This window comes from Onychomys torridus, chromosome 4, assembly GCF_903995425.1.
Source record: "Onychomys torridus chromosome 4, mOncTor1.1, whole genome shotgun sequence".
Taxonomy (NCBI): Eukaryota; Metazoa; Chordata; class Mammalia; order Rodentia; family Cricetidae; genus Onychomys; species Onychomys torridus.
In genome coordinates, this window is record NC_050446.1 from 101,075,841 (window position 1) to 101,093,659 (window position 17,819).

The following is a 17,819-nucleotide window of genomic DNA, read 5'->3' on the forward strand; positions in this document are numbered from 1 at the left end:
TGTGTAAGTACATATGTTCATTCCCATTGCTCTGTGTGTTCCCTGGTGTGACTACAATATAGTTTACTTGGATATGATGGTGCTTTTTTCATTTATACGGGGACATATGAATTTATTAAAATAAACAATATAATTAAATTGTATTGATTATTAAGTTACATTTTAAATTAAATTATAGAACAGATTATGAAGACAATACATGAGAAACTTAATTTTAGGAGACACTTCTTGATTCTGTTATTTCCCAACCTAAGTTCACTAGAAAACCAATCCTAAAAGGAATGTATGGGCAAATAAATATCCCTTAAGAACCTCACATTTGGGGTTGGGGATTTAGCTCAGTGGTAGAGCGCTTGCCTAGCAAGTGCAAGGCCCTGGGTTCGATCCCCAGCTCAAAAAAAAAAAAAAAAGAACCTCACATTCCATTTGTCTCCATTTTCTATAGGTCGTGGGTTTTGCGTCTTGATATGTCTCTCTAAGAACAGCTAGGAGATAGTATTTTATATACACACCTCCTCTTCACTTCCTAGTAGATAGAGTAACTAATTATTACTTAGAAACATTGTTTTATTTTTAGTCCAGAGCCTTTTTGTTTTCTTTGGGGGAAGTTCCGCTAGTTCCACTCAGCTTGCTAGTTCTGTCGTTAAATACTGAAATGGCTACTACATGCTGAATGGCCTCTAAGCAGTGGTACCTTTCACCAAAGGGATAGATCTGTTAGTTATTCTTCATTCAGGAAATATGACTGAGAGGTAGGCTGGGTTGTTACTAGGGTTCTAAGTGATGAGGCTAAACCAGTGAACAGATAAAAGTTGTTGCCTGTCTAAAGATTTAATTAAATAGATAAGACAGATAAGAAATTAATAATTAAAAATGTGATGTTCTTTATGTTAATAAGTAAGGTGTGCTGGGTGGATGGGTATGTATTGGGATGTGTGGGTATGTCTGTTTGTCTTGGAGTAGATCCTAAAGTTTAGTTCAAGAAGAATCAAAGAAAAGTTCTTAGCAAGTGTTGAATATGTAGGGGAGATGGGTGGTGCACATTCTGAGGTCAGGAATGGGGAGCAGACAGAGGATACAGCAAGAATAGAGGCCCTTAGCCAAGAGCACATCTGAATGAATCAGGAGTCAAAGGTCAGTGGCTGGTGTGAATGAGCAAAGGGGACAGACTTTAAGAGAAAGAAGCAGTAAGACCATTAGGGTCTGTGTAACAGGCCGCTGTAAGGATGTGTGTGAGCTTCCATATGAGCAAAAGAGTAGCTGGACACTGTGTCTCCTGTGTAGTTGAGGACATGTTGAAGAAAGGATCTAAGTGCAGACCTATGCTGTAACCTCAGACACGTTGCAGACCTCTGTATGCCATGATTTCTCAGCTATAAGGTGAGAGTAATGTCTCCTGATTGTACCGTTGTAAGGATTCAATAAGATCCAAAGCATAGGGGCTGGAGAGATAGCTCAGAGATTAAGAGCACCAACTGCTCTTCAAAGGTCCTGAGTTCAATTCCCAGCAACCACATTGTGGCTCACAACCATCTGTAATGAGATCTGGCGCCCTCTTCTGTATACATAATAAATAAATAAATCTTTAAAAAAAAAAAAAAAAAAGATCCAAAGCATATAGAATAGTATCTGCCACACTTAGGGCTGCATGTGCTTGCTAATTAAATTAAATCTTGCTGTTTAGTTATTATAGGTATAAATATAAGTAAGTTTAAATATGAGTAATGTTGCTTAGGAAGTTAGTTCTAGTTAGGAACTAGTTTAGTTAGGAAGTTAGTTTAGTTAGGAAGTTAGTTATTAGTTCTCCAGTTTAGATTTGGCTGAGGAAAGTTGTCCAGGTGATTTCCTGTTTTCAGTTTTGTGCCCCCCCATTCTTTTTTAAAAAGGGTCAGAATTAAGTCTGTTTCTTTCCTTTCCTAATAATTATTAAAAGCACTAATGAAGGGGTAAAGTTTGTCCTAGTGTGGCAGAGTACAAGGATCATTTCTCCACTTTGTCTCAATATTTTATCTCAAATGCTCGTTCATTTCAGAGTTACTGCTAGTTGGATTGAAGCAAAACTCTCCGATGATTCTAAAGACACTTGGAAAAAGCGAGGGAGCGTGGACTATGTGGTGCTGCTGGACTGGTTCAGTTCCGCGGAAGATCTGCTGCTGGGGACCACTCTGCGGAGTCTGAAAGACGCACTTTTCAAGGTTGGGGGCTCCCCTTGCTGCTTCAACAAGTTCTGTCTGATTGTTAGGAAATTGTGGAGACTGGTTTTAACTGGCTCCGCTAGACTTTTAAACCAGCGGTATGCCTAGGAAGTTGTATTCAGTAACCACCTTAGAGGTGAACATTGGATGTTGAAAGTCATAAGGTGTTTTTGAGTCTGGACTCGGCTACTCCAATTTTGGTAATTTTATTAAAGGGGATGGGGTGTATGCTTATCTTTGGTGTTTATTCCAGCATTGGGGGTATCTGTGTACACACACAGACACACATACACACTAGTGTAGCCATTGTAAATGATACAACTCTTAATGAGATTCATATAAAAGAAAAAGCTGCAAATTAAGAGTTTCATTGTTTTATAAAAATACATTTTGAAAAGTATGTATGTATGTGGGACACTAAGAATTAGCCCCAAAACATTAAGAAATATCTCTGGGTGGTCAGGTTTTCATTAGTTTTTGTCTTGTATTTATTTTATAACTTTCCTTATAAGATCATGGATTGTTTCTTGGCTCTTAAAACTTGTATTGATTTATGTCTAATACTTCATTTAAAGTTGGATTTTGAATTTAACTGTTCTTTGCTTTCATTTTGCTTGACAGTGAATAGTTCTACATTTGGTTTTTACTGTGGTTTATGGTTTTTGCTGTCAAGAGACTGCTTCCATCTTAAAAATAGTCTGTCTTTATTTTGTAGTGGGAAAGTAAAACTATCCTGCGCCATGAGCCTTTGGTGTTGGAGGGAGGCTATGAAAACTGGCTTCTTTGCTATCCGCAGTATACAACAAATGCTAAGGTCACTCCACCCCCTCGAAACAAAACTGAAGAGGTGTCTGTCTCATGTATGTATGTGAAAAATTTGTTTAAACTTGCTTCAGTATAGAATAAAACATTTCTATATTCAGGGTAACTTTGATTGTATATGCCTTTGTCCTAGTCAATGCTAGTTTGTTTTCAGGCAAAATACTACAGACTAAGGGTTCATGTTTCTTTAAGACGATAGTGATTGCCATTTCATTCACATTTAGCTATCACAAAGAGCATGCTTAACATATAAAAATTGTATGCGAAGTTTGCTGTTCTTAAAAACATGCATTGTCTTTTTGGGGATTTTAGTGGATTTTACTTATCCCTCACTGGAAGAACCAGTTCCTCCCAAACTCCCTGCCCAGATGCCTACTCCACCTATAGCAGTAGATGAAAATGCAGAGTTGGTAATTGGTCAAGATGAAAAGCCAAGACTACTGAGCCTGTCAGCTCTAGCTGGACCGAGTGCTGTCCCCAGAGCCGAAGCTTCACCCATAATTCAGCCAGTGCCTGCTACAAAGACTGTTCCACAGGTATTGTCTTCTGGTTTTTTTTTCATTTTTACTAACATTATTATCCTTTGTTTTGATACAATGTTGACACAGAATACAGAGTTACCTGTAACCTGTGACACCTTAGGAAACATCAAGAGAATCTGCACATCTCATCACCTCTATTACTACAAAAGAAATTTATAACTCATCCCTGTTGCCACAGTTTTATTAGATCACTTACAAGACTTCAGGCCTAGCTGGTGGCCATTTCCCACAACCTGTAGCAAAAGCTTGTGTTCCGAGGTGACTGGAGGAGCCCAGCTGGTGACACTGTGCTGTGATTTGACCGGCACAACTGTCCTGAGGAAGCTAGCAAATGGTCAGTCCCTCTTGTGATGTCTGGGGTTCACACATCACCCAACGCCACTCAGAGTTCAAGTCATCTCTGCGTTATTGCTGATGGCTGCCATTCCTACTGTTGAGAGCCATGTGAGAAGAGTTCTCACACATGCTCAGGACAGGAGCAGATTTTTACAGACAGAACATTTCAGTGTGAACCTGTCATTGTGGAGGGTGGTTTACCTGCTTTTTTCACATACGAGAGATGTGAGATGTCAGTATTTTGGTTTTAAAATAGCTTCTTAGTTCCATCTCATTGGAGTTTGAAATGTTAATAATAGTTATTTAAAGCCGGGCGGTAGTGGTGCACGCCTTTAATCCTAGCACTCAAGAGGCAGGGGCAGGTAGATCTCTGAGTTCAAGGCCAGCCTGGTCTATAGAGTGAGATCCAGGACAGGCTCCAAAACTACACAGAGAACCCTGTCTCAAAAAACCAAAAAAAAAAAAAAAAAAAAAAAAGAAAAGAAAAGAACAAAAAGAAATTGTAAAGAGAAGGTATTATTGTAGTACACATCTTCAAGTTAATCTACATAATTTAATTCTAAACCTTTTATATCCCAAGATGGCTGAGAACTGTACAGTTTGTCCTATGTATTTTGAGGTCCTTTGCACTTAAAAATCTGAGCAATAATAGAGGACATTTCTGTGTGAAATGCAAGTTCATAAAAATGGGTAAGATGGATTCCCTGTGATGACTAAGACCAGTGTAGAGCCCAGTCAACCAGTACTCTGCTAGCCACTGGAGAGCAGAGCAGGATATCCGAGTTTCTCTGCCATGGAGAAAGAAGCAGCAACTTTCTGGGTTCAGTGTGCAGTGGGGTTTGCCGATGCAGAGACAAGTGTAGAACTGAATGACTGGGACCAGATGGCTGTCGATCTGGATAGGGGACGGTTGTGTTGGAGAGAGCACTGTGACAGTGCCTGAGACTAGAGAGCAGACAGACTGCGAAGCCACCAAGACTTAAAGCTCACTTCAACTTTGTCCTATAGTTATGAGGGCCTGAAGAAGGAATTATACTTGAAAGCAGTGTGCTTTTCAGGCTGGGGAGGCTGGGTGCGCCACCAGCTGGGGGAACTAAGTGAAAAGAAAATGGATTTTTTTTTCCTTCATTAACTTGTACTAATGACATAAAGCTTGTTTTGGTTTTTTGTTTGTTTTTATTTTTGTTTTTTGAAACAGGGTTTCTCTGTGTAGCTTTGGATCCTGTCCTAGCTCTCACTCTGTAGACCAGGCTGGCCTCGAACTCACAGAGATCCACCTGCCTCTGCCTCCCAAGTGCTAGGATTAGAGGTGTGTGCCTAAAGTTCGTTTTCTAAGTTCCTTCCTGGCAGGTGCTAAGGTCTTCTTGCTTTTTCAGTCCTCTGTATCTTCAGGAAATGCTTACTTCCCACTGTTGTAGTACTAATATGCTGTTAAATGGAGGTGGTGAACAGTCAGCTCATTAGGTAAGGAGTTGAGGAAGGCAGCTGGTTAGAATCTCCTAAAGGTTGGTAGAGCAGCCAGTCAGCTGCGGGTGGCTAGCTGAGGAGACCTCAGTTGGTAAAGTCCCTGCTGTGCAAGCGTGACACTGAGTTCAGAGTCCCAGCACCCACAACAAAGCCATGTGCAGCATCGCACACCTAGGATTCCAGGACTCCAGAGGCCAGAGAGAGGGAGTCTGGGGGCTTGCTGGCCAGCCAGCCTACCATGATCAGTGAGCTCCAGGTTCAATGAAAGGCCCTGTCTCAAAAAAGAAGACGGAGGGCCAACAAGATGGCTCAGCAGCTGAAGATGACTGAGTTTGATCCCTAGGACCCCTGTGGTAGGAGAGAACCAAGTCCTGCTGGTTGTCCTCTGAGTACCTCCCCATAGAAATAAAGAAAACATAATAATATCATTTAGAAAATAGAATAGTAAGGTGGAAAGGAGGGCTAGTGAGATGGAGGCAATTATTATGCACAGACATGCTGCTGTGAGTTCAGTTCCTGGACCCTGCAAGATGGGAGGAGAGACCCAACTTCTCAGAGTTGCCCTTTGACCTCCACACTTACTCCATAGTCACACTCCAGTGCAGCATGCATACATACTAAATAAATAAAAATGTTTTCATATTAAAGAATGAAAAGTAGGCAGGACATGGTAAAGTGTTTATTTTATTTATTTATTCATTTTGTGTGTTGGATGTTGTTTGTGTAAGTGTATGTATGTGCCCTACAACCTGAGTATAATGAGTAACAATGTAAAATGGGGGTTTTATTAAGAGAAACATGGTCAGATCTGTTGGAAAAGGGTTACTTGGGTGGGTGAAAGGCACTGGCCAAATACACCTGGTAACTTGAGTTCGATCCCTGGAAAGAGTTCCAAAAGAACCAACCCCACAAAGTTGACCTTTAATCTTCATGCATGTTCTATGCATGTGATGTACTCACATGTCACACGTTATACACACACAGACTTTTACAAATGAGGAAAATGTTGAATGCTCACTCTCAGCACAGTGAGGAAGTAACTAGAAACGGAACAAAACAGGTGAGCAGGCAGTGGGAGGCTTTGCACCTGGGGTTCTGGAAGAAAGAATGATGTTAGGTAGGCCTCCTGGTAGTCTCAGAGATGGAGGTAAAACTGTGTGCAATTTTACCAGGCAGCAGGCATTTGTGGAAAGAACACAGTCTACAACTGTCAGCTGACTGCTTTTACAGCTGTTTGGAGAGTGAAGAGAAGCCATGTTTGTTGGCATCATACATTCATTTTTGGCCATGTTGGGTATGACGTATTATTATGGGGCACTTATGTGGAGATGGGCAGGGAGAAGTTGGGTGTGTAGGAGTGGAGCTTCCGTCTCCTGTCAGGTCTAGGTGCTATGGTTGAGCATTAAGACATGTTAACTCTTCTGAGCACCTCATTGCAAACTAAAACTGAAGTAATACTTTGCTGAGGCAGGATGATTATGGCCTACATGAAGACCTTGCCTCAAAAGCAAGACACAAAAAGCATGCTTTGTTCTCTGTTTGTGTTCTCTAGGTTGATCGTACGAAAAAACCAGTGGTGAAGTTGCCTGAAGGTCATAGAATAAAATCTGAAGATACAGATCAGAGCGGAAAAGTTCTTCCTGACCGTTCCACCAAGCCAGTGTTTCCCCCTCCAACTGCCATGTTAACAGATGAAGAAAAGGCCCGTATTCATGAAGAAACTGCCCTCCTCATGGAGAAAAACAAGCAGGAGAAGGAGCTTTGGGAAAGGCAGCAGAAGGAGCAGAAAGAGAAGCTGAGGAGAGAGGAACAGGAGCGCACAGCTGGAAAGATCGAGGACTCGGAGGAACATGACGTCAGTGAGGATCAGCCAAAGGACGGCGGCCTGGAGGAGAGAAACAGCAAACAGACCAAGACAGAAGAAAAAGAGCCCTCTGCAGATCGCGGTGAGGAAGCCACGGGAACGAAAAGACAGAGTAAGCGTGAACATGAGGCTTCTGATGCCAAGATGTCTGTGGAGGGTAAAAGGTGTCCCGCATCAGGAGTGCAGAAGAGGCCAGCAGATGTGTCCCCTGCACCTGTGTCGGGAGAGCTGAGTGCAAGCAAGGTAGGTAAAAGTACCGGTAAATATGTTTAAATTGGCAGGATCACGGCCTTCCACCAACAGGGCAGGCATTCTGCATAGTGCTCTAGAGGGTGAGAAATTGTCCTGATCCATTGATATTTGCTTCCTTGCTCTCCTTTGAGGCCTGTGATGATGTACATTAAATGATTGGTTGGCAATAGAATTTTCTGTCTGTAAAGTGCCATACCTATTTAGTTATTGCTAGACAGAGCTATATTCATTTGTGTGTTGGTGTATAACCATCAAAAGACTAGGATGAAATACAATTTCATGATAGAGAAGGTACCAACAGGTTAAGTTAGTTTTTGTCTACTTAGAATGTGTAGCCAGTAACATCTATAGCCTGACATTTATCTTTGGATATAATCGTATTTTTGGTCAGGTCTATGTGATTTTGTTTCTTGTAGTACATTTTAAATCAGTGTCTCGTTTTCCTTTCCTTGACTACATATTCAAAAATTGAATGCCTTAATTTTGGAGGGTATGTTCCTGAAATGATATACTTTTAATTTGTCTTCACTGTGCAGTTAACAGTTCCTTTCCTTTTGAACACTGTGTAACAAGCAGCAGGAGCACTAACAGCTCATACAAGTAAATAGAGAACAGTGTTGCTAGTACAGAAACACTTCTATGGAAGCAAAGTCCTACCTTACAGAACATCAGATTTTTTTTTTTTTTTTTTGGTTTTTCAAGACGAGGTTTCTCTGTGTAGCTTTGTTCCTTTCCTGGATCTCACTTGGTAGACCAGGCTGGCCTCGAACTCACAGAGATCCGCCTGGCTCTGCCTCCTGAGTGCTGGGATTAAAGGCGTGTGCCACCACCGCCCGGCTCAGAACATCAGATTGTATACTGTTCAAACAGTGCTTTAGGCACATTTTCCAAATTAACAACCCATGTTAATACTATGCTTAGGGAACATGTGGGGACCTCACTATAGAACAGAAAGAAGATCCTACTAGCTGGGTGTACTGCACATGCCTTGTAGCCTCAGCTCACTCAGATAGTGTCACTTAAGCCCACAGAGGTTTATATATATATATCAGTAGTGTGATGGAGAAACAGAATCATTAATATAAAGCAAGGCAAACATGCTGCTGATCCTCTCTGCTGATCCAGCTTCTGTTATCCTCAAGGCCAAAGGGGATGAACTGCAAGCCACTTTCCGCCACCTGACCTGGTCTCTTCACCCCAAGAAAGCGCCTGACCCTCTCTCTCCTCTTAAGCAATCACATGTGCAGACAAGACAATGCACATAGACTCACATACCCCAAAAGGCGTTGATTGAATGGAATGAATTCCCACAATACTTCCCTTTTTTTGTCTAAATAAGAAGGTTGTAAACCTAATACAAAATTAATATACATAAGAATAATTATCAAGTATTATCTAGAAGAAAGAAAAGGTAATAACATAAACAAAATTGGAACTACAACCAACAAGAACAACGTCAAGCAAGAAACACATCCTAAATGTCCAGGCCATAGGTAATTGGCAAGGTTACAGAGATTTTTACTCCAGTAGCTGTCCTATCCTGAGGAATCTAAATCTTGTACCTGATATGCTCTCAGCTAAAATACCAGAGAATTGTAACTGTAACTATCTGGTCTTCAACCCCATCAAAGACCTGAGGAGGATATAATATTACCTGAGCAAGCAGGAAGTGCAGGCAAGTTCCGAAATATGCAAGGAATGGCAGAGACAGCTGGCTGCCGGTCCGTTTCCACAATACCAATGGTTTTCCACCCCGAGAGGAAAGCCATCCAGAATACAGTCCCTGTGCGAAAATTTTCTAAACAATACGATTAAAGAAATGAAGTTCTTACTTAAGATACAATCTTACTTAAGATACTTAAGCAATTTTAATGCTTCAAAACACTCAAGGTATGCCGAATATTCCCCAACATTTCTTATTCATAGTGGTAACCCCATAAGGTAGTGAGTTTGCAGGTGAACCTGAGGTCAAAGGTTGTTTGTCTAGAATTGAATAGGTAGTGAAATGTGAAAGCCTCTTTTCCCCCTTTGTGTATTGGAGTCTTTAGAACTTAACATTTTCATGTCTGTGGAGTCATTTGTGGTGCCATAAATACCCCTGCAGCCTAATGGCCCTCAGATTATGACATAGTTTTAGAATATGGTTAACAGCTTTTTTCAAAAGTTCATATTGTATTTTATATGCTAGACAGAGCTATATTCATTTGTGTGTTGGTGTGTAACCATCAAAAGACTAGTATGAAATACAATTTCATGATAGAGAAGGTACCAACAGGTTAAGTTAGTTTTTGTCTACTTAGAATGTAGAATCAAACCAGGGTGGTGGTGGCGCACGCCTGTAATCCCAGCACTTGGGAGGCAGAGGCAAGCGGATCTTTGTGAGTTCAAGGCCAGCCTGGGCTACCAAGTGAGTTCCAGGAAAGGTGCAAAACTACACAGAGAAACCCTGTCTTGAAAAACAAAAAAAAAGTAGAATCAATATGTATTAATATACTATAAGAGACCATCACCGACTTTCTTTCTTTCTTCCTTTTTTTTCTTTTTGGTTTTTTGAGACAGGGTTTCTCTGTATAGCTTTGCGCCTTTTCTGGATCTTACTCTGTAAACCAGGCTGGCCTCAAACTCACAGAGATCCACCTAGCTCTGCTTCCCAAGTGCTGGGATTAAAGGAGTGCGCCACCACCGCCCAGCCATCCTGGACTTTCACAGTGAGTTTTAGACCAACTTGGGCTACAGTGTGAGACCCTGTCTCAAAATAGATACACAAGATAAAATCAAAATGAATTATTTGAAACCCAGCTGTGATTGATCACATCATTAATCCTAGCACTCAGGAGGCAGAAGCAGGTAGATCTCTATGGGCTTTCATAGAGAGTTCAAGGCCATCCTGGTCAACAGAGTGAGTTCCAGGATAGTCAGGGCTACACAGAGAAACCCTGTCTCAAAAAACAAACGAACAAAAAGGAATTCTTTGAAAGAAACTGTGCTATAAAATGGATTTGGGGGCTAGTGAGGTGAGATGGGTCTGCAGGCAAGGATGCTTGCTGCCAAGTGGTGACCTGAGTTTAACAGCTGGGACTCACATGGTAGGGGGAGAGGGAGCCAGCTCCTGCAAGTTTTCTGACTTCCACACATGCACTATAGTGCACATAAATACACAATGTAAAAAAAGTTTTTAAAAAATGGACATTGCATTTTGAATATGAAATTCTATACTTCATCATTCTCTTGAATATATTTAAGAATATATTAAGGGGGGCTGGAGAGATGGCTCAGTGGTTAAGAGCACTGACTGCTCTTCCAGAGGTCCTGAGTTCAATTCCCAGCACCCACATGGTGGTTCACAACCATCTGTAATGAGATCTGGTGCCCCTCTTCTGGCCTGCAGAGACACATGCAGGCAGAATGTTATATACATAATAAAAAATAAATAAATAAATCTTAAAAAAAAAAAGAATATATTGAGAGTACAGCTCTTTTCAAGTTAATGAAAACCATATAGGATGTAAGCAATAGAGTCTGTGAGAGTGTAGTGAATATACACTAATTAATATTTTATACTATATTACAAATCAGTGCTTCACATTCTGTTTTGGTTTTTGTTTGTTTTTTCTTCACTGATTAATTTTTCCCTTTGGTGGTAGGAAATCCCAAATGGACTCAAAGTATCAATTTTAAACTTGACAACAAATAGAATACAATTTCCAGAAAGACCTCAAGTTTTTCTTTTTCTCTGTTTTTATTTTCAGTCTGATGAATTTGATAATATCTTAATTGAAGTATAATTTGCATATTATAAATTTACCTGTTCATAGCATAGTTGGTGACTTAAGAATTTACAGACTAGCTGGATATGATTGGGCAAACCTTTAATCCTAGTACTGAGGAGGCAGAGGCAAGCAATCTCTGAATTTAAGGTCAGCCTAGTCTACATAAGATCTCCAGAACAGCAAGGACTACACAGAAAGACCTTGTCTCTAAAAACCACAAGAAAAAAAAGATAGAGTACATGAAATTATTAACACTGTCCAATCTTAGAGCATTTCCACCACACCAGAAAGATTACTGCATCCATGTCCTATACTACCCTAAAGCCCCAGATAACCTGAATCTGCTGCCTCCATTGATCTGTCTTTTCTGAGATAGTCTTTAGCAGCTGACTTCTTTCATCTAGAGCGGTGGTTCTCAATCTTTCTAATGCTGTGACCCTTTTTTTTTTTCGAGACAGGGTTTCCCTGTGTAGCTTTGCGCCTTTCCTGGAACTCCCTTGGTAGCCCAGGCTGGCCTCGAACTCACAGAGATCCACCTGGCTCTGCCTCCCGAGTACTGGGATTACAGACATGCGCCACCACTGCCCAGCCTTTATTTTACTTATTTATTTATTTATTTATTTATTTATTTATTTATTTATTCATTCATTCATTTATTTATTCATTTATTTTGGCTGTGACCCTTTAATACAGTTCCTCATGTTGTAGTGCCCCCCCCACCATAAAATTGTTTTGTTGCTACTTTTTACTATAATTTTGCTTCTGTTATGAATCATAATGTAATATCTGATATGCAGGATATCTGATATGCAAGATATCTGATATGCAATCCCCAAAGGGATTGTTACCCACAAGTCAAGAACCACTAATCTAACACTTATATACATATATACAGGCAAAATGTGTATGGATCTTTTGCCTGTATGCCTTTTGCATGTATGTCTATGCCGCACATGCATACTGCCCTTAAGGAGGGCAGAAGAGTGCATCTCTTGGGACTGGAGTCACAGACAGTTATAAGCCACCTTGTGGGTGCTGGGAATCAAACTTGTGTCCTCTGGAAGAGCAGCCAGTACTCTTAATCATAAGCCATGTCTCCAACCCCTCACCTAGCATAGTTTTCTATATTAATTCATGTTGTAGCGTGTATTGGTAGTTTGTTCCTTCATGTAGTTAAGTATTACAGGCTCAGCACATACTGCTCATGAGTTTGGATTACCTAGATGTTTGCATTGCTTCTTTGGAGTTGTTTTGAATAATGATACTGTGGACATTTGTGTCACTGTATTTGTTACTTTTGAGTGAATACTTAGGAGTGGAATTCTTTTCTGCTTGTTTTTTAAGAAACTTGAAAACGCCGGGTGATGGCTTGCACCTTTAATCCCAGCACTCAGGAGGCAGAGGCAGGCCAACCTCTGAGTTGAGGCCACCCTGGTCTACAAAGTGAATTCCTAGACAGCCAGTGCTACACATAGAAACCCTGTCTTGAAAAACAAACAAAAAGAGAAACTTAAAAACAAAAAACAACAAAAAGGCTTGCCAAAATGTTTTCCAAAGCAACTGCACATTTTATACCTGTCAATACATATTTGCATCCCAGCAAAAACATTACAAAGATCATAAATTGTAGCTTGTAGTTTTAATGTACATTTTCCTAATGACAGTGATGTCTCATTACTTAATGTTTATCTGCTTTGGGTTTTCTGAGACAGTCTCATAGGGGCCAGGCCAACCTTGAACTGGTGACTTTATTGCCTCTACATTCCAAGAGGTGAGATTATAAGCATGCACTATCACACCCAGGTTATCCATCTTTGACAAAATGTATATTCAAATCATAGCCAACTTTTAAATTAGATTGCCAGTATTTACTGATAAGATTTGTAAATATTTTCTCCACTTTGAGGGTTGTGTTTCATTTACTTAAGGAAATCTTTCAAACAAATGGTTCTAAAGATAGCAGCCTCTGTAGCCAATATAGAAGTTGATGCTCCAGAGCACTGACCTGTATTTACTTACATAGAATACTTGGTTATTTGTGTAAAATGGATATAGAAGAAGCTATGTTAGATGCAAGATGGTTTAGAATAACCCATGAGATAATCATCGGATAGGTTTCCTTCCTTGTCTCCATTGCTCTTTCTCCTCATCAACCACCATGGAGAGCCACCTCCCCACACTGTGATGCACTCACCACCAGGCTTGTGTGCACACTCACCGCCAAATAACAGCGCTGTTAACAGTTTTAGGAACTGCTGTGTGGCAGAAGAGTCACAGCTGTCACTGCACTAGTGTCCCGAAGAGGCCTTAGCTTTTTCATGTTCTCCAGTCTCTCGGTGTGTAGTGATCACTCTCCTGCCTCCTGACCAGCAGCTGGAGTCACAGTCTCTGCTTTCTGATGACTTCTCGGCTGCTTTTGGAAAGCTCTAGAAATGTTAGTACATTTTTCCTTTTATTTCACACTCCTTTAACCCTTTGAGAAACACAAAAATGCCTTCATCTTTGACTTTGCCTTTAAAAATGTGAAAGGCAGTCAAGACAGGGTTTCTTTTGATTCTCCAGTGTAAGTACTTTAAGTTTGTGAATGGAAATTTTTATTGGAAAGTCAAATTATTATTTTTTTAATGTAATACTGTTTATTTAACTTTAAAAATATTTCAGCATTCTTAACATACAAAAAATAACAGAATGTTGCAAATTGCGTTTAGGTACAGAGGGTTCTTGAACTGCCATTGATGTAGTAGTTCCTTGCTTTGCTGACAATGATGAGTTCTACAGTTTGTTTAAAAACAGTTTAAAAGCTACAGCAGTTAACTAAAGAAAAAATCCAAACACTTCTCATGCCAGCTGCCCCCTCCCCCTTTTCCACAACTAAGAATGTCAGCAGAATGCTATGCAACTATATACAAAAACAAGACAACCTGAAGCTAAATGGATGCCCACCGCAGTATCAACAGGTTCAGCTTCACAGTGCATGCCCTGAGCTATGGCTCCCTCCAGAAGGCATCTCCCCCTCACAGTTTTCACGCCAAACAAGGAATGTCAAGAATCTGTCTGGGTTGTTTTGTTCTCTTCACAAACTATAGATATGTACAGCTGACAACTCAGGGTTTTTAGCCAATAACCAACCATATAGTTAACACTACCTTATGAGTTGAAAACAAAATGCCAGAAACATCTTCAAATGCCTTGTCACACCAACAGCAAAGTGCACAGAGTGAAGAGAACACCAGAGTACCTTTTCATTTTAAAAATGTTTGGAGCCATGTACAACATTGATACAGTTTCGGGGCGCTCCGACACCCACAGCCACTTCATGTAAATCACTGACCCTTTGAGAAACTACAATATGATTGTAATCAAATTTTATAATTAAACCCAACAAGGGCAGTAGACACAGCTCAAATAAGAGATGTGTCAATCATGGCGCTCTCCTACTCTAAGGTATTCACAAGGAGACAAGAGTTTTTATTCATCTTCCTCCTCCTCTTCCTCTTCCACCTTTTTCCAGGCAACTTTAGCAGGACCCTTGGCGCCATCAAATTTCCCTTTAGACTATAGTCAGCAGCATCCTTCTTATACTTCTCCTTCAGTTTTGTGGCCCTGGTAATGAAAGGCTGCTTTTCACTGTCACTTAGGTTATTCCACATCTTAACAAGCTTTTTTGCCACATCTCCAATGGAGATGCCAGGATTTGTAGATTTGATCTTGGGGCAGAATTCAGAGCAGAATAAGAAAAATCCAGATGGTGGTCTTTTGGAGGGCATTGGGATCCTTCTTCTTGCTTCCCTTCTGATCCACCATCTTTCATTTCCTGGTCACAGCATTCTTTATCCGCCTTTGCCATTTCATCAAACTTCAGTTTCTCTTTGCCAGAATTGTCTTCCACCTCTCAGAGTACTTCTTGGAAAACTCTGCAAAATTGACTGGGACCTCTGGGTTTTTCTTCCTTTTTTTTCCCCCTGATTTTTTCAAGACAGGGTTTCTCTGTGTAGCTTTGGACCTTTCCTGGAACTCACTCTGTAGACCAGGCTGGCCTCGAACTCACAGAGATCCGCCTGGCTCTGCCTCCTGAGTGCTGAGATTAAAGGCGTGCACCACCACTGCCCAGCGGGTTTTTCTTCTTATGTTCTTCCCTGCATGTCTGCAGGAAGAAGGCATAAGCAGACATCTTGCCCTTTGGTTTCTTGGGGTTACCTTTAGCCATCCTGACTGTATTGTTCGCTAGTCTCAGATTATTGTTTTTCAAACCAGGCTCAACGAGAACCTTTGACAAGAGCTCGAAGTGAAGAGATGGGGAGAATTGTACCAGGATTGCCTGCAGGCTGGGCTAAGGTAAAAGAGTTCTCAACTGAATGAAGTACAAGTCGCTTCGTTTAAAAGTGCTCTTCTCTCCTTGTCAGTTCTGCTTTGTTACAGAGAATATGAACTCTTCCCCCTGATTAGTACAGAATCTCCTAATAACCCTCCTAAGGTGCTGGTGGTCACATAGGAGCACCCTGGCAGTAGAAGTTTGAAATTTAATATTCTGTAAAAGCAAGCCTCAATTTCTTTGAAAGTTTTCAAAGTGATTACTACTTTTATTCAAATTATTTTAGGGATCAAATAATTGATAAGAGTTTTGCTTAGCAAATTCAAGGCCCCAGCTTCAACCCTGAGTGCGCACACGTGTTCTAACCCAGCAGTAAATGTTGCAGTGGGGCTGGCACTGTGACGACTTCAGGGCTTCTCGGATGGTTTACCTTTTCGTTTGTTTCTCTTTTCCAAGTTTCTTGATCCAATCACTGGAACCTTCCGTTACTATCATTCACCCACCAACACGGTTCATATGTACCCACCTGAGATGGCTCCTTCGTCGGTCCCACCTTCCACCCCTCCAACTCACAAAGTCAAGCCCCAGATCCCAGCTGAGCGCGACAGGGAGCCATCTAAGCTGAAGCGTTCCTACTCCTCTCCAGACATCACGCAGGCCCTGCAGGAGGAGGAAAAGAGGAGGCCAGCAGTGACCCCGACAGTCAACCGGGAAAACAAGTAAGTTCCCCCCATTCTAGAACTAAGACAGTGTCGGTTTAAACCTGTCTGTATGTCACCACGTAAGAGTTACAGTCTCAGAGGATTCTGTTGTTACGGTGGAGGGAAAAATAAGAAACAAATGAGATGTCCTTGTCTTCCCCCCCAAATGAATTTTTTATTGACATAGACATGAAAGAGTTACATACATTGTTACAGCACTTAGAGAGTGTCATGCTCCAGGCGTCCACTCATCTACATGAAAGAGTTACATACATTGTTACAGCACTTAGAGAGTGTCATGCTCCAGGCGTCCACTCATCTTTCATAGATCATAATTTTACATTTTATTAATGAAAGAAAAGTATGTGTGTGTTTCTGTGCGAGAGAAAGAGAGAGAGATTTCAGTTCTCTCATCCATCATGTAGGTCCTGAGGATTGAACTCAGGTCATCAGGCTTGGTAAACAAGAGCTTTTATCCACTGAGCTCTCTCAACACCAAGAAGGTAATTTATAGGATTGCTGAGTTGGCAGTGCTCAGTTTCCAGCCTTTGTTTTTCTCAACAGTCATGGAGGAATAGTCTCTTGTCTATAAAAATGCAGGTACCATAATGTCGCCTTTCCTGTTCTCATCCCTGCTCACAGTGTTATCAGCAGGTTTCAGTTTCTCAAAGTAGCACGTTGTTTGTGTTTCTCTCCACGACTGATAGGGGACTGGCCACTTTGTGGGAGGGGTGGAAATGCAACTGGCTTTCACGTCCACAGTTTCTAGGTGTGGCTCAGTTGGCAGAATGCCTGCTTAATGTGCCTGTATCCTGGGGTTTGGTCCCCAACACCGCGTATAAGCCAGCCATGGTGAGGGATACCTATAAGAACAGCACTCCGGACATGGAGACAAGAGGGATAGAAATTCCAAGTCATCCTCAGCCATATAACAAGTTTGAGGCCAGCCTGGGCTACGTGAGACCTGCCTCAAAAAACAAGAGCAAGAACATATTGAGTGGTTTCTGCATCTAGGGACTTAACCAATGAGGGATCAAGAATAATTGGGGGTCGGGCCTGTAGAAGTAATGGACACAAATAGATGTGTGTCCTCATCATGTTTTGACACAGCGCACCATACCAGCTCTTTACATTGTATCAGGTATTATGAGTAATTAAAAAGTGGTTTAAAGGAAACAGGAATATCCTTACATACTGTTACTGTAGGGGTCTTGAATACTCATTTGGTGTATGTGCAAATAAGTGATAGGTTTTTTTCCCCATGATTATATACTATTTGTTAATTATTAAGAATTTTCTATTTATTTTTTCTGACATATCCTAAGGAAGCAATTGGTCACTTTGCTGAGACCTCACCCTGCTAGGGAGAGACCTATTTGAAAGAGCTTTTAGAGGTAGTACACTTCAGATGTTAGATATCTTCACATCATAATGTTATTAAAGTTCATTAATTTGACAGTGTTTTGAAGCTATCTCATATACAGTTCATGTTTTTTGTTTTTTAATAAAAAGACACATGCACAGAGAAAGAGTATGTAGAGAAAACTGGGATAGTTTG

General features: G+C 41.0%; 1 protein-coding gene and 1 pseudogene across 3 annotated transcripts in view; one reads left to right on the top strand and one right to left on the bottom strand.

Moving 5' to 3' along the window:
* Positions 1–17,819, top strand: part of Usp8 (ubiquitin specific peptidase 8) — a 56,429-nt gene that overhangs the window by 28,642 nt on the left and 9,968 nt on the right. For all 3 annotated transcript variants that reach the window (XM_036184792.1, XM_036184789.1, XM_036184791.1), the window contains 6 exons: positions 2,033–2,195; positions 2,911–3,055; positions 3,330–3,553; positions 6,915–7,469; positions 15,503–15,583; positions 16,017–16,279. In XM_036184792.1, the coding sequence (XP_036040685.1) occupies positions 2,033–2,195; positions 2,911–3,055; positions 3,330–3,553; positions 6,915–7,469; positions 15,503–15,583; positions 16,017–16,279 (1,431 nt within the window). The remainder of the gene's footprint in view (positions 1–2,032; positions 2,196–2,910; positions 3,056–3,329; positions 3,554–6,914; positions 7,470–15,502; positions 15,584–16,016; positions 16,280–17,819) is intronic.
* On the bottom strand, positions 14,683–15,199 carry LOC118582169 (annotated as a pseudogene).